This window comes from Penaeus chinensis, chromosome 7 (assembly GCF_019202785.1).
Source record: "Penaeus chinensis breed Huanghai No. 1 chromosome 7, ASM1920278v2, whole genome shotgun sequence".
In the NCBI taxonomy this organism is placed as follows: Eukaryota; Metazoa; Arthropoda; class Malacostraca; order Decapoda; family Penaeidae; genus Penaeus; species Penaeus chinensis.
This window is the reverse complement of record NC_061825.1, coordinates 40,591,157-40,605,964: the sequence shown is the minus strand read 5'-3', so window position 1 is coordinate 40,605,964 and position 14,808 is coordinate 40,591,157. Positions and strand designations below refer to the sequence as shown.

Below are 14,808 nucleotides of genomic sequence, written 5' to 3'. Positions count from 1 at the left end.
GCATATTTTCACAAGGAGGATAACAGTGAGGAGTTATTTGGTCCAATCACACCTATAGGTAGACATCGTTTTATTACATTTTTTTCTTCTATACAATGAACGGGTTAATATTCAGATTAGTGTTCGCTGCCGCCTCCCACAGTCGCCCAAAAATGCGGTTCGGCTGAGGGACAATATATATCTAAGTGGGCCATAAGGATTCTTTCCGGGGCCATGGAGCAGTAAGGAAATTGTGGCTTCGAATTAAACTGGATTTTGTCTCACCAACAGCACCTACAGGTAATTCTCACATATCAATAAAGGATAGAAAAGGTTGGGAACCACTGTTCTAAGGATATCAAAATAAATAAAACAGTAATTGCTTTTTATTAATTAGATGGTTAAGTAGAGGATAAGAAACTAAAGATGTTTTTAGTTAAAAACAGTACTATCTATGGTATTACTTTAATAGCTTACAGTGAATATAATTGTGTTCATTAACTTTGATGTTTTTGTGCTCAGAAGAACATTAGTCAACATGTATCCTCACACACAACACCTAGGCCGGTATTTATGAAAGATCATGGGATTTAGGGACTGTCCTTAAAGCGATGTCGCCTCTCTCGCACTGAAATAATAATTGCAATAAATCTCTTTATAATGACTTTACTATTAAACATCTAAGATATATGTATGCATGACACCCTTCTAAATTTGTTGTCATGGAGTCAGCTGTGAAAGCGCGAAACGTCATGGATGAATATCGAAGAGAAAACTGCATTAAACATGGAGGAATTTTCTTTCTTTTTTTCTTATACTAGAATCTATTCTATGACCTCTCGTGAATCCCGCCCCAGATAACACAGGGCCACACACCAACACGAGGGGAAGTCACACATGCAAACAACGGATTACATGCTGCAACACACGTCAACACCAGAACACCACCACATACCAACATCTGGCAACACAGAGCCACACACTGAGAGAGAGTGAATGAGAGTAAGAGAGGGAATGAGAGAGAGAGAGAGAGAGAGGGAGAGGGAAAGGGATAGAGAAAGAGAGAGAGGGGGGGGGAGAGGGAGAGGGAGAGAGGGAGGGAGAATGAGAGAGAGAGAGAGAGAGATTCTTCACTTCTATATTAATGGCTGACGATAAACAGCTTGAAGAAACGGAAGAAAGTAAAGGGGGAAAAAAAAAAAAAAAAAAAAGGAATACCTAACTGCGCGTACCTCCTCTTGGCTTTTCTCTTTGTTACCTACGAATTTTTATTCAACAACCGACTATATTTGACAAACGTACGTTTCTCTTTTACCTGCATCCCGTTTTCTGTAAGGTATGAACCACCGTTGCAATCCTGCTATGCAATTCAGCGATGCACCTACACAAACACACACTCTCACATATGTATAATTCTTTCTCGGTATCAGACATAATTAAGGTCCCTCTAGTCCACGCCTTCAACAAGCAGGTTGACCAATCAGACTCAGCCTACTATGGGAGGACCAATCACAGATGAGCACCCTGTAGCCTCGGCCACTAGACAACCAGTCAACGGCCGCTAGGGTACCCGGTCACGCACAGGCCGCGCCCTTTGACCCTCGACCTCGTACCTGGACCTACGCGGGGCTTCATCCAGTGCCAGAAGGTCCTGTTTGGCTCCCGAGCGATACCCACGCTCTGGCTCATTCTCTGGTTATCTCATTCTCGTTCTTTCTCTTCTTTTTCTTTCTCGCCTTCGTTCTGTTGCCTTTATCTCTATCTCCTTCGTTTTTTCTCTCGTTATATTTTTTTCTTGTTCTCGTTGGCGTCTTTCGCTATTTGTCTCTTTCTCTTTTCCTTTGTCACATATTCATCTTTTTATCTTTCTCCATTCTTCATTATTTCTCATGTCATTTTCCTCTCCTACTTTTTTTGTTCTCATCTCTCTGCTGCGAACAACTGCACCTTCTTAGTTTTCGACTTTTCTTGTTATATCTTTTTGTTGCATTTTCATCACTCATATTGCCATTACCGTTCTTGTCATTTCATTATTATTATTACTGCAATAACGGTTATTCTCTGCAAAGGAATATCATGTAAGAGAACCACATTCTTGTACGTTGAGTAGGGGAAATAAATTAATTTCAATAAGGATACAGATTTTATTCCATAAGGAATACAAAAACAATTATAACATAACAAAAGTAAACAATAATTTACAAACATATACACAAACACACACATATATAAATATATATTTATTTATGAACACATACATTTTATGCGTGTGTGGATGCGTATGAGATTACTGCATTTTTTATCTGCCATTTATGCTGTTTTGTTGTGTTTGTAACCGCTTGTAAATAGCAAAATCCATTAGTAGGTTCTATTTTTCCACTTACAATAATGTTTTAGTGGTCAGAATACTCTGCGTGTATATATATATGTATATAAATGTAGATATAGCAATGTAAGAACTATAAGAGGCAATCACGATCTATGCACATACAGGTACATCTATCCATACAAACACACAAACAAACATGCACTGGGCTAAAGCAGATAAAACGCATAATGAAACACTAGAGGTTTCACAAATTTCCCGAAGCCAAGCCCGGGAGGAAGAGGAGGCTGCATCTTCGCAAATTAGGCCTGAGCGTTGACCTCTGACCTCGGAGGCTGGGCCGTCAGCTGCGAAATAAGGTTCCGTGTGAGACCTTTTTCCCATTTTATTTATCTATTTCTGTATCACTTAATCGGTATATATATGCACACATACATCAGTCACAATAATCGAGGGGGAGTAGGAAGAGGAGAAGAATGAAGGAGGAAGAGGAGGAGGGGTAGGAGGAGAAGAAGAACGATGAGGAGAAGCAGAATGAGGAAAAGGAGGAAGAGTAAAAGGAGAAGAAGAATGAGGAGAAAGAAAAGGAGGAGAAGAAGAATGAGGAAGAGGTGAAGGATGAGTAGGAGAAGAAGGAGGAGGAGAAGTAGAAGAAGAAAAAAAAAAAAAAACTTACCTGGCTACGGTACTGCAGGACGACGTAAAGGCAGAAGCCTCGGAGAGCAAAGAAAATTAAGCCCACGAGTCCAACGGCGCCAATACTGAAGAGACTGATGACCAAACCCGCCGATCCGAAGCCGATGTTTAATCCCTCCCAGACAACCCAGGGTAGGAGGTACTGGGGACGGCGCTGAAACGAGGGAGAGAATTAGCATATTTCTCTTTTTCTCTTTCGTTTCTTTTGTCATTTCTTGATGTTTTTTCTCTTTTTATCATTCGATCATCCTCTCTTGAATTCTTTCTCGATTATTCGTCTTTCTCTTCTTTCTCATTGCTTTTTTCCTCTGTCATTATTTCTTTATTATCTTATTTTCTCTTTCTCATATTTATTTCTCTTTCTCTCTTATATTTTTCTCTTTCTCTCCTTATATTTTTTCCCTTTCATATCTCTCCTATATCTAAAACAGTATGTATGTATGTATGTATGTATATATGCATGTACATGTACGTATCCATACATGTATTTATGCGTATGTATATATCTATATGTACGTTCGTCCATATGTATATGGACGAATGTATATGTATGTATATATGTAGGTACGTACGTATATGTGTGTTTGTACATGTAGGTGTATATATACATATGTACATGTATGTGTATGTGTGTATATGAGTATGTGTGTGTGTGTGTATGTGTATGTGTATCTGTATGTGCTTGTGTGTGTGACTGAGGGTATGTTTCTGTGTGGATTTGGTTGTCTATACGTATGAGTGTGCGTTTACTGATATTGACGTTTTTTACTAACCTTTACGGCACCGTATAACATCAAGGAGATAAGGACTATTGAAATAATCAGCACACCAAGTCCGACAAAAAACGTGGCTCCAATGTCTGAAAAAAACTAGATTTACTTAAAACGTAAACTAGTGCAAGCGATAATTTCTATTGCACATATTGTAGAAAAACACTAAAGCTAATATTTCATGTTTTCATTTACTTCTCAATAATTTTTTTTTACTCAGCGTCATGACCTACGTCTCACATCCGCACTGCAGAGGACACCGATTGCAAGGCCTAAGACAGTTAAGCTCACCAGCTGCAGATAATACGCAATAAATTTACATTAGCGAGATCCGTGTTTATGCCATTACCATACAATCGAACACTGGTATAACACAGAGGCAGATATCGCAACAGATAACTCATGACGCTCCACCATAAACAGATAAAACAACATATGACACTCCACTATAACACAGAGATATCACAACAGATAACATGACACTCCACTATAACAGAGATATCACAACAGATAACATGACACTCCACTATAACACAGAGATTTCACAACAGATTACATGACACTCCACTATAACAGAGATTTCACAACAGATTACATGCCACTCCACCATAACACGAGGCCAGTCTTACCAGGTAGAAGATGGCGACGGTGATGCTGCCCGCCCGATAACTGCAGCAGAAACAGCAGGTCCTTTCTTCTTCGGGTTTCTCTGCTGACGCCTCTGAGGATCCTGGGGCGGGAGGAACTGCGTGTTCGGCCAGCTGCAGCTTTTCCTTCGTCGGGTAATCCATGCTGCACGAGAGAAGGAAAATCATTACACACTCAAGGTATGTATGCATATGAATACATATCTATCTATAAATGTACAGATATGTGCATGTGTATATGTATACAGACACCCACAAACACACACTGTGTGAATATGTATAAGTATTCATACGTATGCATATGTACATGTGTATGAATGAGTGAGTGTACGCCTGTGTGTGTGTAAGTGTGTGTATGTGTATGTGTGTGTATCTATATATGTGTGTGTATGTATGCAGTTATGTATGTTTGTGTGTGTGTATGTGTATGTGTGTATCTATATATGTGTGTGTATGTATGTAGTCATGTATGTTTGTGTGTGTATGTATGTAGTTATGTATGTTTGTGTGTATGTGTGTGTATGCGTGTGTGTGTGTGTGTGTGTGTGCGTGTGTGCGTGTATGTGTGTATGTGTATGTATGTATGTGTGTGTGTATGAGAGAGAGAGTATGCAAATACTGTGGTAGGTTCTTTTAATGATAACCACTTTTCAGATCCTTCATCACTTTCTTTGGCACTATTAGAGGTGGGTAACCAATGATTCATAAATATTAATATATTTACACTATTTCTCATAATAAACGAAAGTCCGTTCTCTTCAGTGGTCATTCCCTTGTAAATTCAGAGAAAACGGCAAGTTGTCTTGTTCAGAGCGGAGTGAGGCGCTGTTACGGCTACTCTTGTTTCGCTCATTCCTTTATTGGAGTTGATACATCAGACTTGATATCATAATAAAAGAGAATGCAGGTGAGCACCGTGCTCTCTGGGAGGTGTGGGTGAAAAGAAGCGCCGACTTTGCGTGCTCACCATCATCGGCTTTGTTATAATTCAGGCGTTCGTGTAAGACAAATGGAGATGTTTCAAAAACCGTTGCAAAACTTAAATAACCTTTTGTAATTAAATAAACCCAAAGGTTACGTAAAAGGAGTATATTGAATGAATATTAGACCAAGCCATGGATATATATATACATACATACATATATATATGAATATATATAAATATATTCACATACACATACATTTATATATATATATATATATATATATATATACATACACAGTAATGTGTACACAAAGATGAAAAGGAAAACAGCAATAAACGTACTTATCTACCTAACGTTTTCTGTAAGGTGTGCACCGCTATTGCAATCCGGATTTGCAATTCAACACTGTCTTTTATAAACGGACAATTATGAGGAAAGCGAACACGCCCCTGAACACACACCACGACGCACTGAACTAAGAGAGGCCCTCGGCGGTGCAGGGCCACTGCATCTGCTTCGTTGACACACGGCGACACGAGGAAGAGAGAAGAACCTTCAAAGTGCAGAGGAAATAGGAGGTAGAGTAACCACCGGCACCTTTATCCTGGAACTTGCTTTTCAACATTTCTAAAACTACATAAGAAAATACATAGTCAGCATTATACATACCTTACAGTATTTAATTCTGAAATACGCTTAACCAACGAACACTTGAACACAACTAAATCCTTATGAACTTGTTAGCTTTAATATTAGTTCTCGTGTAAACTTTCTACGACTCATGGGTCTTACCTACGCAATCCCTTATATAGCCCCGGTTCTGTGGTGTTGCCGAACAGCGATCATAGCGGCTATTTCATTTGGATTACTTACATTCTTCGTATTTATTTCAGGATAATGGCTTCAAGGTGGGTCTTGGTGGTAACAGTGATCGTGATACACAGACTATACCATACCAGCCAGACGGACGATATTAAATAAAATTGTTGAGAAGTCAGCGCTCACGGTGTTGCCGATACGGATAAATCCTCAGTCATGTCTGACCTAACAATGACCATTTATAAAACGCCACAAGCGTCCTTAGAAAATAATGTCTAGACCTACACGTCTACAAAAAAAACAGACACATTTATGCAAAAAAGGAACACACACATGCACATAAAAGCGCGCACATGCAGAAACCTGGGCGAAATTCAAGTCTCTCTCCCTCTCGTTCCCGAAAATTTTCCTACTCGCACTTGCACTATGTTACCACTCCCTCTCCTGCCTTATCATCACTCTATCCTTTGCGACTTTCCCTTTCTTTTTCTATTATCTTTCCTTTTTTCTTTTTTGTATGCTATTAACTAGCTGATTCCCTTATGGCCGATGGAATTAATATAACCCTTCACGTCAACTGTGACCACCCTTACATCATGTTATGAAATATACGATTTCTGGCTCTTCTTGTCAAGAGGAGGTACGCGCAGTTGGGTATTTTTCCTCTCCTCCTTTCTTCCACTTCTAGCTGTTTATCGCGATGTATTCGATTAATTCGTCATTAGAAGTGAAAAATATATATTTTTTTTCTATCTCCCTCTCTAGGTAGATAGAAAATAAGCGGTAATGATATAATCATCTATGGGGATACCGTTACTCTCAAACACACACCTACACAAATGAAAAATGAAAGATAAGAAATAATAATCCTAAGCCCCCCCCCCCCCATATCCTACTCATCGGCACAACAACCAGTCTTTGAGTTCCAAACATTTTCTGTTACAGTTCTATTATTTGCATTTATATATGGTTTATCACACACAGGTATATACACACATGATCCATATATTCATATATATATATTATGTATAAATATATATGCAAATATATATCTTGTATATTTGTATGTATCAATAAATTAATTTAAACATATATATGTATATATGCATGTGTATATATACATATATACACACACATATACATGTGTGTATATACCTGTGTGTGTGATGAACCATATATAAATGCAAATAATAGAACTGTAACAGAAAACGTTCCTGGAACTCAAAAGTATAAGTAAATAAATTAAAACAGAATGAATAAAACTGAGCCAAACAAACCCGTGATATTCAAATCGCCTTTCCTTTCCTACTTTATTTTCTGCAACAGACCGTGGCGATATGAGGAAAATAGTATCCATAGATGTATTATTATTATCAGTATCGTTCATTTGTCTTTTCATCATACATTTTCTTAACTTTAATCCCCCGAGGAGAACCAAAATAAACACTTCAGGAAAATAAAATGTTTGAAACATTTCATTATTCGTATCAATAACAAATGAAAAAATAATAAAATGCGCATGTTTGCACCATTTTATAATTCGTATAAACAAAATGCGCATGTTACTTCTCTTTATTCCCAGGGATATCGAATGCCGTCATGTGCTATAAAAACTAGGAAATAAATGGTATTCAGTGACTAGCTAAGCCCCCTCCCTTAACGCGGCCTCAAGACTGCCCGAGGCGACTGAACGCATCGAAGTTTCTCTCAATATCGTTGAATTCCGTTGCGCATCGTCGCTGTGTCACATGAGCTAGTCCTACATTTTGTATCAATGCTCTGTTGAATATGGAGTTATTATTATTATTTGTTAAGGTTACCCTTGTTATTACTACCACCACCATCGCTAGATGAAAAAATATATATCTGCGTATGCTGCATCAAGTCGAGAAAAGATCCATATTATTATTATTTTTTAATATATATATATATATATATATATATATATATATATATATATAATTTTTTTTTTTTTTTTTTTGAGTCCGATAAGTAAATGGAAGTTGACAGGATGTTATTCCGGATACAAATAAACAGACAACATAAGAGAGATTTTTAAGAAATTTATAGGAAACGGAAATGGGAGATATGGCGGTGTTTCTATACGTATCATATGTTTTTTTTTTTTTTTTTTTGACATTTTCGAAGATTTCTGCGATGCGTAGGTCTCTCTCTCTCTCTCTCTCTCTCTCTTCCACAACTGGACCTAAGCTCTTCGCTGTATGGATGTATAAAGGCTATCATATAGGAAACACAGAGACATAATTGTATATATTCTAACTGCAACAATTTGGACCCAGAAACCATTGGCCCACACGCACACGAACACACACACACACAGAAACATACACTCACACACACACACAAAAAGAAAAACAAAGAAAAAAAGAAACACAAATACACATAAATAAACTGATAAAATATACATAAAATAATGTATAAAATTCACCACCCACCCAAACACCACGCCTCACGCCCCTCAAAGTAATTCTTCTGCAACGTCTCCTACAGGTCGTGGTACAGCGGCTGGTGGGGCTGCCAGAAGGAGATTGAGTACAGACGCAAGCCCGACCCCATTCACCACTACGCCCTCGCTGTTGCGTCTCTCCTGGTGATCCTGATTGCAGCTCTCGTGGCCACGGCGCTTCCAGCGAGGTCGGTCAGGCGCCGCGTGTGAGGGCACGGGCGCGCGGGCGTTCTTGTTTCAGGAGGAAGGATTTTTTTTGTTGTGTTTGAGAGATTATTGTTTTGTTTTATTTGTACTTGTTTATATCTTTTAGAACTGATAATGATTTGTATCTATATATATATTCATTTGTTTAAGTGTGTGTGTGTGTGTGTGTGTGGGTCCGTATGTGTATTTCATTCTTGTCTTATGATTTTGGTGCTAAAGCCTCAGTTGCGGCTATGTATTAAGTTTACTCTTGTTATTAGGGACAGATATTTAAAGACACAGTGAGATTAAGAGAGATTTATAGTGTCCTCTCTTCTCTGCACTGTAGGCTTTCACATAGCGTTGTCAAAATAAACCGTGGTTGAATTATTCACGTTTTCAAATAGTTGATGGAGAGAAATATTGGCTATATTTTAATTATAAGTATATGAAACACACACATACACTCGTATGAATGCACTCACGCACGTACACACACACACACACACACACACACACACACACACACACACACACACACACACACACACACACACACACACACACACACACACACACACGCAAAACAGCAGGAAGAATTCACGACTGACGGAGCCGCATCAAGCTAGTTACAGCAAGGAAAGATAACAAAGGTTATATTGGGGCGTGTGTTTTCCTCTGCGGAATAATGTGTGCCGTTTTCTCTCGAGTTCAGGGGGGTAAACTTCCGTGTGAAGAAGCAGGGAGAGTCTGCATACGCACACACACGCACACACACACACGAAATACACGCCCACGCACACACACACACACACTCCTTTCTCTGCGGGTTAAAGTGTGCCGTTTTCTTTCTAGAGTTCAGGAAGTGAGAGTCCTGGATACTCAGACATGGATGAGATCTGTATCATTGCTATATTGGTACAAAGACACAGCACACGCACGCACGCACACACGCACACACACACACACACACACACACACATACACACACACACACACACACACACCGTTTATCGCCGTGGCCCTGTGCGCGGGCGTCGTCCTCCTGGTGGCCCTGTGGCCGTAAGACCGTCATACGCAAGTGGTGGGCCAGAATTGTCACGTCTGCCTGTGTGGTGATAGCTGGTACACTTCTGGCCTTGTCGTGGATGGTAAGTGTTTGATGTTGTATTTCTGCTTTTGACACGAATATATATATATATATATATATCTTTTTAATCATTAAAAAGAGACTGCTTGAAACTACTCTATATTGAGGTTCCGCCACGTGAGAACTTCACCCAGATTTAGGCCTCTTTGAATCAGATTCCAAAACCACTCATGCGCATACTAAACTTACTAATTAAAAAAAAAAAAAAAAAAACATTATTAAGTTACAGGCGACTACAGCAAATGAGTTGAAGCATGCAACTGATATAAGGGCGGTCACGCAAGCGTTTTTTTCAACAGTAAAAGGTGGGGGAGTATTAGGGGAGGTATCGAGTATAGGCCAAGAGGGTGTGTGAGGGAGAACAGTTGTGTCTCCCTGATGTTGTGTGAAGGCGTAGCTCGTTCTGCCAGAGAGAACGAACGCGAACGGGAAGGACAGAGGTAAAGCACCTTGGCCGATCTGTGATTTGACTGGATTTTGATTTCAGTGATATTTTTGTGACCAATTTGTTGCGGGAGTGTCTGGCGTTGTTGTAGCGGTCAGTCACAGCGTGCACATTGGATATTATCGGCCTCCCTGTGCCTCGTGTCGTGTTTCTTTGTTTTCTAGGATCTGATAGAAATAGAATAATATGAAAGTGAGAGACGGAGAGAGAGAGAGAGAGAGAGAGAGAGGGAGAGAGAGAGAGAAAGGGGGGAGGGAGGTTCTTGCACGCTTATACTGTAGTCGTTTTAATCTCCCTCCCTCCTCCTTCTCCCTCTCCTCCCTCTCTTCCTTCTCTTCTCCTTCTTCTCCCTCTCCCTCCCTCCTCTTCCCCCTCTTGCTTATCTTCTAATGAGGTCGCACAAGACCAACCTTACCCATGCTGTTACTTGTCGCAGAGAATCGCAGGGTAGTGTTCCCCGCTGTTGCTACGCTGCCGTTGCGATAAGCGGCTTTCTCCTCTTTTGTCAACATGGTCTCACTGCTGATCTGAGGATCCGATTTACTCTTTTCACTGCCGTCACTGTCTTCGCCGGTTTCATCAGTGTTTTGTTCGAGAGGGAGACTGAACGTCCCCAAGAGGCTTCAGTGCCCTTGGCCCTGGGCGGCGGCGGAAAGGCAGCCTTGACCCTGGGTGGCGTGGGGGCCTGGCATCACGGGCTGGGGGGGGGGGGGGGGTTGCCTCGACTCGCGCTGCCGAGGGACCCGTTTCCAGGGCTGAGGTCCCTCTGTCGCTGCGGAATTGCCAGATGCAATGGTTAGACTCATTATATACGTGTATATGTCATATGTATGTAAATATATGTATTTATATATATATGTTTACACACACACATATATATACGTGTGTGTGTGTATGTATATATATTTATATATAATCATATATGTATACTTACATATGTTGTAAAGAAATATATGTATATATAAATTTACACACACATGTATTTATATATTTATACGATATATATTTAGAGAGAGAGAGGGGGGGGGGGTAGGAAGACCTAGAAAGAAATGTGAGAAAGTAAAGAAAGTTTTTTTTTTCAGAGAGAGAGGGGTAATAAAAAAAAAAAAAAAAAAATACAGGTACCTACAACCGTGCTAAGAAATATACAATAATAATTAATCTCACACAAATATATTACCACAGACTGCACACCTCATTCATCGAAAACCTCACGATGCCCCAATAACGATATCTTATTCGTTATTGGCGAATAAGATTCCGTCTGTTGGCGAAGCCGAAATTTAGCGTCATAGAAAAAATCAAGACCATTGGTAGCACGTACATGGTGGCAGCTGGTCTTCATCCGGGCAAGGAGAATGTAAGATTTTGTTCTCGTCTGTCTTGCTCTTGCCTTTATTCTGTTTGCTTTGCTATGGCATTCATTCTGGTTGCCAAGCTTACCTTTATTCTGTTTGTCTTTCACTCGCACCTTTAGTCTGTCTGTCTTTCACTCTTACCTTTATTCTGTCTGTCTTTCACTCTTTCACTTACTCTTATTATTCTGTCTGTCTTTCACTCGTACCTTTATTCTGACTATCTTTCACTCTTTTTTTTATTCTGTGTGTCTTTCCCTCTTACCTTTATTCTGTCTGTCTTTCTCTCCTCCTTTATTCTGTCTGTCTTTCACTCGTACCTTTATTCTGTCTGTCTTTCACTCGTATCTTTATTCTATTTGTTTCATTTTAAGCTTTCGTCGTTTATTTTTTTCACTTACCTTTAGTTTTTCGTTTCACTCTTCTCGTTATTTTTTTCCCCTAACTCATTCTTTTATTCTTCTTCTCTCAATCTTTCCTTTATTCTCTTTGTCTCATTCTGACCTTCATTCTGTTTGCTTCTCTTCTCTTCTATCTGGTCGTCTTTTTTGCCCTCTCATCTCGATTTTCGTGTTTTATTTTTGCTTATCCTGTAATCGTTTTAATCTCTCTTTTTCTCTTTCTTTCTCTTTTCTCTCTCTTTCTTTCTTTTTTTTCTCTCTTTTTTTCTCTCTTTCTTTCTCTTTTCTCTCTCCCTCTTTCTTTCTCTTCTCTCTCTCTCCCTCCCTCCCTCGCTCTCTCTCTCCCTCCCTCTCTCTCTCTCTCTCTCTCTCTCTCTCTCTCTCTCTCTCTCTCTCTTCTCTCCCTCCCTCCCTCTCTCACTCTCTCTCTCTCTTATCTCCTTCTCTCTCTCTCTCTCTCTCTCTCTTCTATCCTTCTCTGTCTCTCTCTTCTCTCCCTCTCTCTCTTCCCTCCTTCTCTCTTTCTCTCTTCTCTCCCTCTATCTCTCGCTCTCTCTCTTCTACCCCCCCCTCTCTCTCTTCTCTCAATTTCTCTCTCTTCTCCCCCCTCTCTCTATCTCTCTATCTCTCTCATTCTCTCTCTTCTCTCCCTCTCTCTCTCTCTTCTTTCTCTCTCTCTCTCTCTTTTCTCTTTCTTTCTCTTTCTCTCTCTCCTACTCTCTCTTTTTCCTTTTCTCTCTCTCCATTTTTTTTATCTTTCTCTCTCTCCTACACTCTCTTTTTTTCTTTTCTCCCTCTCCCCCCCCCCTCTCTCTCCTTTTCTCTCCCTCTTACTCTCTCTCTCTCTCCCTCCCCCTCTCCCTTTTGAATGTCACGTAAAATATATTACATAAATTACCGGGTTATAAATACATTGATAGGGAGCGCAGGCTCATGTTTCAAATTCATCGTTGTTATCATTACCCCCCCCCCCCGCAAAAAAAAAAAAAAATGTAGTCACTCCACATCATATTTCATGATACAAAAATATCCTTAATTAATGGTAACCTATTCACAATGCTCAGAAGTTACAAGGGAATAGTTAAACCTTCCTTTCCTGAAGTTAACCTGAATGTCCTTAACTGAACATCATTCTTTTAAGAGGTACAATCATAATTTATTATGTAATACAAAACAAAAGTCTCTCATTGTCTCTCTTTTTTTCTCATCCTCTTCTATCTTGCTTCGACAGGCGAGAGACAAGACAGAATGCTGTTTAGTTCTGCTCGTGGAGTTTGCGCTGGCCATGGCGGCTGCGCTTGACTCCATTAACAGGGAGAGCTTTCAGAACTTCAAACTGCGCGTTGGTAAGTTTGAACAGGGGATTCTGTAGCGGTATATTTATGGAGAGGTTGGTTATATAGCATGCAAATGTGCCTGTGTGTGTGTGTGTGTGTGTGTGTGTGTGTGTGTGTGTGTGTGTGTGTGTGTGTGTGTGTGCGCGCGTGCGTAGGTGCGTGTGTGTGTGATCATAACCATCATCAATACAACCTCATCGCCATCACATTATGATCCATACTACCCGTTTCACAGAACCCTTTCTCATTCCTTTTCTCCCCATTTCCTTCCTGCAATAGGCCTAGCACACGGCCCCGTCATCGCTGGCGTCGTGGGCGCTCAGAAGCCGCAGTACGACATCTGGGGGAACACTGTGAACGTAGCCTCGAGGATGGATTCCACCGGCGTCATGGGCAGAATACAGGTAAGTTGAAACACCGGGGGAGGACGCGAGCAGTTCCTCTAAGGTGCGGGTATGTTTAAATGAAAAGAAAAAAATGATAAGATTAGATAAATGAAGATATAAAGTCTTTGTGAAACAGATTATGAATATCAGGATCGTGTAAAATAAGGTGAGATATTGGTACGTTCATAAACAAGATTTGGTGCGACTTCTTGAGTCAGTATCGGGACGAAAATAATATTATCGTCTGAGATGCTTGGGAGAGGGGAAGGTATGGAGGGAGGGAGAGAGAGAATGAATCAGAAGGCAAATCCATTTTGTCTTTTCCTTAGGTCACTGAGGAGACGGCAGCCATCTTCCAAGGAGCCGGCTGGAAGTGCGAGTGTCGGGGGCCGCGCGCCATCACGGGCAAAGGCACCTTGGTTACCTACCTGGTGACGACACCCCAGGACCCGCCCGCCTCGGAGCTCCGCAGCGCAGCTTCTGCCTACGCCCTGAGACCTGAAGAAGGTGCTCTGCTCCGCCGACCCACAGCTGCATCAGTCAGAGACGTCAGAGTCTTTGTTAGTTCAGCTAATTCTATTTTGTCCCTGTTTGGCGATACTTTCATGACCCTACGTTTTTGCATAAGTTCTTTAGTTTCTATCGAGAGCTTATTGGAGCTTTGTTTGACGCTCTAACCGCCTACTTCAAGTGCAGCTTCCTTTATTATGTCATTGAACTGTTTGTTGATTTGGTCACTGTTGAGATATTCGTTGCTGAGAAGTGAATATCTGTTTTGGATGTTAAGGTTAAATTCTGTCGCTCTAGTCTTCAAGTTAGCTAAATTTGGCTGCTGTTTGTGTTTATTCCTCTCCCTTCTGAGGTGCAATTTAATTTGGCCTCTGACCAACCTATGGCCGCTGCCAACATCTACTTTAT

At 40.5% G+C, this 14,808-nt stretch overlaps 2 protein-coding genes across 6 annotated transcripts; one reads left to right on the top strand and one right to left on the bottom strand.

Moving 5' to 3' along the window:
- Positions 1-428: 428 nt before the first annotated feature.
- Positions 429-6,692, bottom strand: LOC125027043 (lysosomal-associated transmembrane protein 4B-like). Of its 5 annotated transcripts, none has more exons than XM_047615684.1 (6): positions 6,527-6,692; positions 4,401-4,563; positions 4,005-4,065; positions 3,775-3,860; positions 2,982-3,155; positions 429-607 (listed from the first exon to the last, which is right to left on the bottom strand). In XM_047615684.1, the coding sequence occupies exons 2-6, from the start codon at positions 4,560-4,562 to the stop codon at positions 551-553; spliced, it is 540 nt and encodes a 179-aa protein (XP_047471640.1). In that variant the 5' UTR covers position 4,563; positions 6,527-6,692; the 3' UTR covers positions 429-550. The 5 variants fall into 5 exon arrangements, with proteins under 5 accessions (XP_047471640.1, XP_047471637.1, XP_047471639.1 ...); XM_047615681.1 differs by lacking the exon at positions 6,527-6,692 and adding an exon at positions 6,014-6,155; XM_047615683.1 differs by lacking the exon at positions 6,527-6,692 and adding an exon at positions 5,694-5,841.
- Positions 5,789-14,567, top strand: LOC125027042 (adenylate cyclase type 2-like). Its single transcript, XM_047615680.1, has 6 exons — positions 5,789-5,922; positions 8,675-8,818; positions 11,597-11,771; positions 13,399-13,513; positions 13,784-13,908; positions 14,220-14,567. Exons 3-6 carry the CDS (start codon positions 11,736-11,738, stop codon positions 14,565-14,567), a joined length of 624 nt encoding a protein of 207 aa, XP_047471636.1. The 5' UTR covers positions 5,789-5,922; positions 8,675-8,818; positions 11,597-11,735.
- Positions 14,568-14,808: the final 241 nt, after the last annotated feature.